The following is an 11,694-nucleotide window of genomic DNA, read 5'->3' on the forward strand; positions in this document are numbered from 1 at the left end:
TTTCATCAGAGGTTAGAAGTGTTAAGAAGATGCAGTGATCAGGATCGCAGGACACTCCATGCACTCAGTAACAATGCTACCAGAGTTCAAAAATATCCAGTTTTGAATACAAGTTCACTTTGCCCCAGAAAATAGTTTTCTGCTCATAAATTATGAACATTAACGCTCATGTGCCCGTTTTTGTGCCTCAATGGTCTACTTTCCTCTGAATTTAAGGGCTGTCACTAAAGTTGGTTAGGGAGGAGAAGATTTCCCCAATTCTGTCCCTCCTCTTTCCTTCCACCTGAATTTCAGTGTAGCTAAGAGAACACCTAAAACCAATTCTGGAATTTCACTTGCTTCGCCTTGTTTGCACAGTCCCCTGTCACCACAGTGCACATATACTTCGATGAAACATTGGAAAACAAGAAATCGTATGATTGTCTGAAAAAAATATTATCGTGTGGTTTTCCACTGGTACATTAATGAACTTCTGAGCAATGATAAAAACACCACACAAAAAGAATCTTGGAGCAATTACACATACCATCACATAAAGACTGATAAAAAGCACTGTGCATCAGTTAACAAAAAGAAACTCAAGGAACAAAAAGCTGCCACATACTGCACAAGCACCCTGCCGTGTTCAAAATACACATTCATTCATTCATTCATTCAAGGAAAAAGTGGGAATTCCAAGTGTGCTGGTTTTTTCTTAGAAGCAAGACTGGGTGACTCAGAAAATTCCGGAGGATATTTGGATGAGATATTCAGAAGCATCCCCAGCATTTGTTGATTTCTGAAACAAAGAGTTCGACTTTGAGTATGCAGTTAAAAATAATAATACCCTGTCTCCTAATTTGAGATTTGAGCAATCAGTTTGGCTTGGAATTTCCTTGTTAGGAAAAAATAATAATGCATGCACCACAAGTGTAGGCACACACATGCAATCTCTCACAAAAGCCAAATTGGCTGTTACAAAAAAAAAAAAATTCAAAAAAAATTAAACTCTAAGTCTGACTATTTGAAAAACACAAAACAAAACCCTTGCATCATGAACAGCAGACCAATGAACCGATTTAAAAGTTAACCTAACAAGGCAATCAATGTAAAAATATTGGCATGTGCCTTCCAGTTTGGTCTGCTGGTGCAGGTGACCTACAATAACCAATCATGCAGAGGGGGAAAGTCACCAGTATATAGCAGCCTGGTGGATTTTAAAATCCCAGCCTTTGCCTAGGCAATGTTTTGCCATTCCCCACCAACACTGAGAGAGCATGCATAGATCAGAAAAAAGTTGTGCATGTATAATTTGTGGGGGGTTTAAAAAAGAAAAGATCCAAGTGTCTGCCAATGCTGATCATAAATTGCCAGATCATTTCTAATTGAAGCTGAGGAGACTTTGCCCACAAGGGGGTGGGGTGGGAAGCAAAAGCCCTCTTCTGTGCCAACATAACATCATCTACAATGGAACCAACACCAGAAGCAAAGCATGCAGTCACTTAGGGTCAGAAATCTCTTTAGAGGTGCTGATGAAGCTGTTATGTACTGAAGTTCTCACCCTGGGCCAGCAGGGGGATACTGTAGATAGTTATGCAAATGAAGGATCGAAAGTGACGTTCAGTGATTGGATAGCTTTAGAAAATGGCAACAGTTACATTGTTCTGGAGCTCTATATAAGCAGGCTGACTGAGCCCCTCAGCCAGTTCTGTTCCAGCTTACAAATAAAGAGCTGCCTTGGAAGAATCGCTGTGTCGTCTGCTATGTCTACCCACAACTTAACAGAAGCCATGTGCAATCTGAAAAGTGCTCTCCTCACAAGCACTTGCACTATTCCAGTGGATCTCAGGGCACAACTTTCCACACGGCCAACTATTATGCCACTGAAGTGATTATGTCTGTTTCTGGAGGTTCTCAATTGCCAGTGTGTTTTGGACGCAATCCCAAAATAGAAGGTGACAAGGACCAGTGCAGCCTGTGATGCTCTCCAGGCTGTCTGAGCTCACTTTTCACTTGCCCTTCTAATATAATTTGCATGTGGGCCATTAAAAAGCCAATACTGCAATATTTTTCTTTTGTTCCCCCCTCCTATCCTTAGGGAAGGAAATAAACCAAAAGCCTTTATGTTTGTAGTCTTATCGACACCAACGTTTCCCTTGTCCATGCCTAGGGAACGGGAGGTTTAGTCCTTCAAATACTGTAGATACTATCACTTGAGAGCCCAGTTCTTTTATCTTTCTCATTTGAACAACATGGCTCTCATTTAGAAGTTTTTTTAAGCCAATGTGTGACACAGAAAAGTTGCTGTGACTGCGGATACTTTGGGAATACAACTCAGTGATTCGTATAATTTGAAGCAGCTATCTGAGACGCTCAGCAAGACAGGCACTGCCAGAATGAACTCAATTTTGTAACAGAAAGAGGCAGCACACACGGCTGCTTCATTTGGAAAATGTTAAAATAAACTTATCCAAACAAAACGGAGAGGTTTTATGGAATGAAATAACTGAATGGGTGGATGGGGGTGTTTCAAACCTCCATTGATAGTCTGTTTCGATACAAGACAGTGGAATCCACCAAGCTGGAAACGCGCCAGTCGTTTAATGAAAAGTCAGACAGTTTGGCACAGACATTACACATTGTGCCATGGATAAAATTACTGCCCTCTCTAGTGTTTCCTCAATAAATCAATAGGAGGGGAGGTAAAGAGGACGACATGCCAAACAGGACAGGAAATGCTGACAGTGAAATACGAGAAAACTGATAAAAACTGCTACTTGGAGATCATAAGGCAAGGAATCTCAGCTGCAAAAGAACAGTCCGCTGCAACTAATATTTCACTAAGATTTAAAAAGATCTGGAAGGGCACCAGCCAAGAAGAGAGGCAATTTCAGGCAGAGAGAGATAATTTATATTAAGCACTGCAAAAAAAAAAAAAAAAATACCATAGCAGTTTGCAACAAAAATTATCAAACGGCAGCAAACTCTGCCTGCAAATAAACCCACCCATCTGGGAAAGCCTGTAAAAATAAAAGTTTTCAGCATCAGACAAAATGCATACAATGTTGGAGCCTGTCTAACTGCAGCGGGCAGCATGATCCACTAAGCAGGGGGCACTTCAGTGAAGGGCCTAGTCCAAATCACTACAGAATGAATCTCTGGTATAAGTGGCGCAGCAAAGACAGTCCCCATAGACAACTACAGTGGACAGGTAGATACATAGGGATATCCTGGTCCCCAGTTTTTTAGGGCTTTATATGCTTAACAGAAAAACCTTAAATCTGGCTGGCTGGCATATTGGGAACTGGCAATAGTTCCCTCAGCACCAGCCCTACATGCTGACAGAAGGCAAAGTTGGCCACAAATTGGCTAAAAAAAGGTAAACGACCCCTGACAGTTACCACAAGTCCAGTCACGAACAACTCTGGGGTTGCAGCGCTCATCTCGCTTTACAGGCTGAGGAGCCGGCATTTCTCCGCAGAGTTTTTCCAGGTCATGTGGCCAGCATGACTAAGCCGCTTCTGGCAAAACCAGAGCAGCACACTGTTTACCTTCCCGCCGGAGCGGTACCTATTTATCTACTTGCACTTTTTGGTGTGCTTTCGAACTGCTAGGTTGGCAGGAGCAGGGACCGAGCAACGGGAGCTCACCCCATCGTGGGGATTCGAACCGCCGACCTTCTGATCGGCAAGCCCAAGAGGCTCAGTGGTTTAGACCACAGCGCCACCCGCCTCCCTCACAAATTGGATACAGCCCCAATAAGTGAGGTCCCCAGAATACGTTTCTATGTCCCAGTGGTGAGGGACTGATGAGCTTCCCTCCCACCAGCAGATGGGAGAGCAATCAAACCTTCCTGGATGAAATTGCTAGGGTAGTGTGGTGATTAAGAACCTGGGGCTGAAATCACTTGATTTAGTTAATGTACCCGATTCAGTTAATGCATGTTGTTACTGCTCACAAGTTATGCTTCCCCCACTTTAAATGTCACTACACTTCCTCCAGTTAGTCTAGATACAACATTGTTATTTATCAGAAATATTTATTAACTCTAAGCTTTGTAATACCACCACAGAGGTATACAAAAAACAAAACAAAAAGGTTTTAAGCAAGTAAAAGCAGGTAAAACAGTTCTCGAAGGATATCAGTTACTGCCCACAAATAAACTCCTCCTTCTGGAAAAGTCTGGGAAAACAAAACAAAAAAACCTTTTCCTGCATCTGACAAAATATATAGAATGTGGGAGCCTGTTTAATGTCAGTCACAGGCATCTCAAGGTACAAATGGAGAAGGCAAACCCTGGAGAATTCTTGTACTGAGCTCAATTGTCTGACTTGGTTCCCCCTTTAAAATATGGCTACAATTCTAAACATTTAACAAGAATGCTATTCCCCACGCCGTCCCCACAAATACCACTTGCTTAGGCTATAGGAAATCACCATCTTTCCTTTCTGAAAATCATGGGGCAGGGGGGAGAGAACTCAGCAGACATCTGGACACTGAAATGAAATATAGGGGCCGCAAGGGAAATTTAGGGCTCTGGCCAGATGAAGACTCCTGGGCATCTCCTTAGTTTGCTTACTCACTTGCCTAGAAAATGACAAGCAGCTGGCTGAGGGGCATATGAGCTACAGCTGTAGTGCTGTTTGCAAAATGATACAAGACTTAGCTTTTCAACTCCATGGTAATTAGAACTTCTAATTTCCTAAACCACTTTGGAAAATCGGATCCCATGTTCATAATTACACAGTTGAGAAGGACAAAAGCATTCTGATGTAAGGGACTAAAAGCATCTGGAGGTGTTCATTCCTACATATCCTGCAATTATTGTTGGTTTTTCACCTGATCTTTTATCTTCAAAGAGACACTGCTCTGTATTTTTACTTATTAAACACGCCGTGTCCCTGCAGGCTCAGGGTAAAACTAATTGGCAGGTTTAGGAAAGTCCACAGCAGACCAAGTCTGTATCTAGATACTTGCTAGGCATGGATGAGTCCACCAACGTCAGTTTCTCTTATGTTTCTCATTGCTCCAGTCTTACCTTCAACTTATCTTGTCTTCTGCCTTCTTGTGTGGGTGAAAACTAACTAAAACACTTGGCTAGTGCAGTGTGAAAAAGAAGGGGCAGGGCTGTGGTAAAGATGTGCCAACTTCAAGGCCTTTGAATTTGGGCTTAATCCTTGGAATTATTCTGCAGAAACAGAAATGACCTGCAGAAATATTACACAGAGGGCAACTATTCTTTTGTGCATGACTGCTGGCGTTTGGGTCCTTTTGGACTGACAAGAGGGCAGACTGGGGGTGTAACTGGGGGGGCCGAATGGGGGGTATAAGGAGGGCAGGGGAGATTTGTGTGTGCTCTGCTGACATGCACTGAGGCCAGGAACGGACCCCACACAAAATGGTCACCACCTGTATATACCAGAACTCACGACCCTCTTCATTGTAAACTGACCCATGCATTGGGATATAACTTCATCAATTCTTCCATAGCTAGCTTGGACAGGCGTTTCTATCACTGAGACATTCAACTATGCCATCTCAGCTTTCAGAGGGGCAATATTATCAGATCCCTAAGTATAGCCTAACACTTAGTGCATATAGGAATAACCTTAATACTCCACTTTATCTGTAAAAAAAGGTAAAGGGACCCCAACCATTAGGTCCAGTTGTGACCGACTCTGGGGTTGCGGCGCTCATCTCGCTTTATTGGCAGAGGGAGCCGGCGTACAGCTTCCAGGTCATGTGGCCAGCATGACTAAGCCACTTCTGGCAAACCAGAGGAGTGCACGGAAACGTCGTTTACCTTCCCACCAGAGTGGTACCTATTTATCTACCTGCACTTTGACGTGCTTTCGAACTGCTAGGTTGGCAGGAGCAGGGACCGAGCAACGGGAGCTCACCCCGTTGCGGGGATTCGAACCACCGACCTTCTGGTCGGCAAGTCCTAGGCTCTGTGGTTTAACCCACAGCGCCACCCGCATCCCTCCACTTTATCTGTATTGCTCATTATATTTTGATGCAACAAAACTCATATTGGGACTAGCAGAATATTGAGGAGGGATGTCTCATTTCCCCCCTTCTCTGAAAACAAAAATAATAACAATAAATGGTTAAATGTAAGGAGTACTGGGCTGTAGAGAGGACCTACAGGGAAGAGCCTTACTATAAGAAGCGGGGCAAAAAAGAATAATACATCAATTTCCAATTCAAATCCAAGACGGAATTTAGGATGCAAAACCGAGCCTCTGTACCCACTCCTTTGAATTGCCAGTAAGTATGGCACATAAGGCTTCTGTCTAACTTGAAATCAGCGATGACAACGAAGCAGCTAACAAATAAATACCTTCAAAATTCTCATATATTTGGAAATGTGCACAAATAGGTTTGCTATTGACAAAGATTTCAGTTAACATAGGATATTGTTACCAAAACCACAGGACTTGGTACATTGCACAGTGTGCTTGGTATGCTTTAAGACCTCCACAGATGTTCAGTCAAACGTGCAATGTTAGGATGGCACTAACTCGACCAACCCTGCATCTGTTTGTTCAGCATCAAACTTGCACAGAGACCTGCCAATTTTGCGGTATACAGACACTTCAAACTAGGGCTTCCTGGGCTGTATGCCTACTGGTCTCAACTGTGACACCCAGTGCAGAGGCCCTGGGTGGACCTGATAGTAGTAGCCCAGGAAGGGGACAGGGCAAGCCTACAGAACCCTAATATTCTCTCTCTCTCTCTCTCTCTCTCTCTCTCTCTCTGTGTGTGTGTGTGTGTGTGTGTGTTTGTGTGTACAGAAGAAAATGGAATAGATAGCAACAGACCATTAAACACTTGAATATATTCTCTAAAAAAACCTTTGTTTAACATAAAAGGTAAAACTTTCAGGATGCTGAATTACGTACCAAATATAGAATTCTGCACTTGTGTGATGCATTTACGAAGCTCCAGAATACATCTGAAACTAGCTCTGAGAGTGCAAGTGAACTTTAGAGTTGTTTTACTCCAAGCTTCCTCAACCTCAGCCCTCCAGATGTTTTATGAGACTACAATTCCCATCATCCCTGACCACTGCTCCTGCTAGCTAGGGATCATGGGAGTTGTAGGCCAAAAACATCTAGAGGGGGGGAGGTTGAGGAAGCCTGTTTTACTCCCAACAGCAGCAGCCCCTGCCCCATGGCAAACTAAGCTGGAAACTGAGAGTAGATTCAAGAACTGTTTGTGATATGGTCGGCAGTTGAATGAAGGTCCCACAAGCCATGAGGCCAAGCAGGTCTTTGAAACCTTGCCAGACTTAAACATTTAGGATTCTGCAGGTGACTTGGAAGCATTTTCCAAAGTTTGAAAATCAGCTCAGAATCCCTGAAGTCATTATTGCCTGAAGGTGCCTCTACTGGTCCAGCAGTGGTTCATGCAGGCTACCATTCTCTTTAAAACAGCAGCTAGGCTGATGCTCACAGGAATAACCTAAAGCTGGCAGCATGTGGTTCCCTGAGATTTATCTATCAAGACCAATAGTTGCAGGTGAACCTATCCTATCCTGCAAGACACTCTAGTTGGCAGAGTTACCTATCAACCAAAAATAAAGTTCAGCCTGGCTAGTAGCAAATATTTTGTGCTGCATAAGAGCCAGAAGTCTGATAAAACGAACAACAGTTCTTGAGTAAAGCTCTTTTATGAAAAGCAATGTTTCCCCTGAGCCCCACTAAGGCACAAGACTAGTGAGATAGCCCCATCGTGCTCTATTTCACCCACTGCTGCATGAGAAACTGACTGTTGTGTCCTTACTTTGTATCCTGCCAGCACAGGTGCTGCTGAAAAGCAGGGCTGCTGAAGATCAAAAGGAAAATATCGTGATGTCAGCAGAACAATGGGAATTTCCTTCACACCCACTTACCTGCTGGTACTCCCCTACCCTGATCTTCCACCTTCAACCAGGAAACAGAAATTTTGAAATCTGAAGTTGGCAACTTTATCCCCCAATATCCGTAACACATATAAGGTGAATTCCATAATACATGCTCATAGCAAAAAAATATTTGAAAGGCTCAGAGGGGCTTAAGTAACAAGGCAAGGACAGTCCTATGGCTGGGAAAACAGGAGAAAGGGATTCATCTCTTCTGCGGACAAGAAGAAGAAGAGGAGGAAAACTCAATTCGCTTTTGCTTACCAGTCCATCACAATTACTGATGGCCACTGCGGCACCTGGCATCCCTGAGACTCCTCCTGTAAAAGCACAGTCTTGTTGCAGCGGTTCCCGAAAGACTTCCCGGAAGTCCTCTTGCCACTCAGTCAATGCGCCAGGTGACACCAGCCGCCGGTTGGGCTTCAGGCGAAGATGCAGCTCCTTTCCAAAAACAGTAACATTGAAGTAGTACAAGCGATTCCCAGGCACGCCTTGGTTCAGAAAGGAGGTGCTGCGGGCAACCCTGCGCCGGCCTGGGTGAGGTGGAGAAGCGGGAGGGTGGGTGGCTTTGCCCCTCCTTGCTGCCACCGAGCCAGACACCACGTGCGAGAGGAACCGTCCCTGGCAATCTGCACTGAAGGGCACAATCACACCATATTCACTTAGCTTTCCAGACAGGAGCAGCTCTAGTGGAAATAAATACAGATAGACATACTTCAATACATTCAAAGCAGAGCGGGGCAGGGAAACCCCTTTTTCGTAAGCGTGTGTTTGAAAAGCCTTTGCTCCTCTCAAGATATGCACACCTGCGGCTCCAGCCTCACGGGGCTTAGTCCTGCAGTTAGCCATTCATTGGCCCATGGCAAGTCACACTACTTTCCAAGTGAGCCACCTGAAGGAACTATCACACAAGGCATCCAGTAACAACACAAAGGCAGAGCTGTATGAAGGCTGGACAAATTTATACATAAAAATTCTACAACCAAAACAGACGAATTCTGGCACCCGAATAAGACACATTTGCAAAACCCATTTCATTGATTTAAATTTATTCTGCAATTTCATGTGTTTTGCATAATTTATGCTGGTTTTGCTAACCATGTGGGTGGATCAAGGAACTATGCAGGGCACTGAAGTCTTCTCCTGCCCAGTTCCTCCACCACCACCACACCAGACACAAGTTCCAGGAGGCATACTTTTTTAAAATCTAAACTTAGAAGTGTGTTTTCACTACTCCAAAGAGTTAGAAATTTGTTTATAACACACACACACAAAGGGGCTGTAGCCAATGAAGTTTGACTCAAGAGTAGCCCCACTGATATTCAGGGGCCAACGTTTGTCATGTCCATTAATTTCAGTGTGTCTACTCAAAGTTTGACTACACTCCCCTATAAGAAACTCATTTTATAAATTAAAGCTGAGAATCTCAGGAAATTCAGGTCTGTTCCTCATAAGTGCTTTATGCACTCTCCCCCGTGCTCATGTGGAACTGCGGAGCACAAACAATAGACACATGGGCTGAGGGCTACATATCTGGGTGGGCTACTACATAATTGTGTTGGCCTGCAAAGGTTTGTAGAGACACTTGACTTTTTTACCTCGATCCATCCTTTACCCAGTTTTTTTATAGTGGTTCTTAAATTTAACTACAAACCTTCAAACTTTTGTTTCAGAGTAAGCCAAAAGAATGATGGCTGCAAACATTGATATTTCTGGAGAGGGGCAGTTCTGTTAAATGGGAAGCTATTGCTCTTCTTCCTCCACCTGCAAAACCTTTATGATTTCCCCCTCATAAATTGTAACTCACAAAGCGTCAACTGGGCATGTTCAACACAGCAGAAGAAATTCACACTGACACGCCCTTATGCTTCTTGCATGCCCAGCTAACACCAAGCATCCAAAGTATTCATTGTGCAGTTTCCATGTCACACTGTTCCTCTAAAGTAGAGAATCCCGCTGAACTTTTAAAAAAAAAAGTGTGTCAGCATTGTAACATACTTTGGCAAGGCTTGCAAAAGAATCCCATGTGTTAGCTCTGTATTCCAATTCCTCATCAGAGCTTAAACAACACTGTTTTAGCTACTGCATCAATTGTCAAAACAAAGCTTTTAAAAAATGAACTATGGAGGTGAACAGCATTGCCATCTTAAAAAAAAAGAATCTCTGAAGTGATGCACTCCTATTCCTGCAAAGTGTTTTGCCTTACTGACTGCCCATCTCTGCACCCTTCAAATGCAGCAAAGGTTTTAAAATGGAACCTGTTTAAAAATACTTGGGCAGCAAGGTAAATGGAAAGAACTCTCAGCCTACCCGTCAAATGTCATCAGTCCAGCTGAAATCCATGAACCTGCCTTTGGAGGAAACATGCTTAGGTTCGGAGGTATAAAGCTAATTTGGAAAACCTGACTCATAGAGCCAAAACACAGTGATAAGTTTAATTCTGTGTTTAGGGCTTGCCATTTGTTTCAGGGCTCCATCCCAACTTAATAAGGAACAGGGATGGGGGCTGTGAGTTTTTAATTGGTGTTCTCCCTGTCCTGAAAAGAAAACATGTCACTGGTAATATGGGAAATGCTGGATCTCCCCTTCCATTTTTTAAAAAATTGTTTTTATTAAAGAGTTTTGGGGGTTGTTCGTTTTGTTTTGTTGTAAGAAACAAAATCTTTAAAAGCCAGGAGCGGGGAAATCAGAGGCACCTGAAAATGGCCCCCAAAATCTGCCTTTCTTATCCTGTCCTAAGCAGGATTAGCCGATAGAGATCTCGAATGTCTAAAAGTCAACATCAAAGAGTAGTTATTGTTTGGATTCCCCCCCCCCCCGGCCCACCTCTAAGGTACAGTCAGGGGCAGGGTACTGTGCAACGGGTGCCTGGAAATGTGAAACCTCGGTGTTTCGCAGCATTTGGTGCAACACTTTGGTACTTGATCAGATGGACGACAGATGACCGGCCAAAAACAAAACAAAACGCCGAACTGCACTTCCGCGCGATAACCAAACCAGCATTTCCATCTCTCTCGGGCCACTCGGTCAGGCTGGCAAGAAGACGCATTTGCATTCATTCCTGGTCGCCGTTTAGCGCGGCAGCAAAAACCACCACCGGCGCCCAGTGGAACTTGCTTGCCGGTGAGGAGACAGAGGCTGGGCGGAATCCTTCCAGGTTTTGCTAGGTAGAAAGCCCTGAATTCAGCGAGCCTTCATCCTCTCCGGGCGCAGCGGGCAGCGCTGCTGGATGGCGGCCCGAGAGCGCGCCTCCCGGACCCTGCCTCCTGCTTCTTCCAAGCGAGATGCCCACCCAGGAAGCCCGCAGGCAGCGGGACGCGAGCGAGGCGCCCGGGGAGATGCAAAGGCGCGCGAGGCGGGGCGGGCAGGTTGACCCGCTTCCCTCCCCCCCCCCCGCCCGCCCTTCCTTCCCGGCGCCGCGCGCTCCCTCCTACCTTGGGCTCTCGCTCCCCGGCCCGCGGCGAGCCAGCAGCTGAGCGGCACCAGGCAAGACAGCATCGCATAGAGAGGCGGGTAATCCATTTGCGGACGCGCCCCCCGGGGACTCCAGCGCCCGGCCAGCCCCACACAGCCGGGAGGGAGGAGGTGGGGAGGAGAACCAGGAGGACGGCAGGCTGCTCCTGCGGGGCTGCTGCCGGGGAAGCCGCGCGCTCCCAGCCTGGCGCGCTCTCCCTTCTCCTACCTGCCTGCCGCCGCCTCCTGCTGGCCCGAGAAGGGCGCTCTGTCAGCGGGCGAGGGCAGGCGCCGCTCCTCCTCCTGCTCCAGCCGGCCCCGTCTCCGCGCTGCGCCCGGCCCGGGACGAGTGCCCT

The 11,694-nt window shown here is 45.5% G+C and overlaps 1 protein-coding gene across 5 annotated transcripts in view; it reads right to left on the minus strand.

The window, feature by feature from the left end:
* ADAMTS14 (ADAM metallopeptidase with thrombospondin type 1 motif 14) overlaps positions 1 to 11,454 on the minus strand; it is a 71,655-nt gene extending 60,201 nt beyond the window's left edge. For 4 of the 5 annotated variants that reach the window (XR_014156609.1, XM_081861767.1, XM_081861766.1 and 1 more), the window contains exons 1-2: positions 11,320 to 11,454; positions 8,150 to 8,571 (exon numbers count right to left, since the gene is read on the minus strand). Coding sequence is in view for 4 of the 5 variants with exons in the window: in XM_081861767.1 (XP_081717893.1) it covers positions 8,150 to 8,571; positions 11,320 to 11,407 (510 nt within the window). In the remaining variant the exon portion in view is untranslated. The remainder of the gene's footprint in view (positions 1 to 8,149; positions 8,572 to 11,319) is intronic. The other variant, XM_081861768.1, reaches the window with a different exon arrangement.
* Between the last annotated feature and the right edge of the window lie 240 nt (positions 11,455 to 11,694).

Source organism: Podarcis erhardii (assembly GCF_964252035.2).
Source record: "Podarcis erhardii genome assembly, chromosome: 5".
Classification (NCBI taxonomy): domain Eukaryota; kingdom Metazoa; phylum Chordata; class Lepidosauria; order Squamata; family Lacertidae; genus Podarcis; species Podarcis erhardii.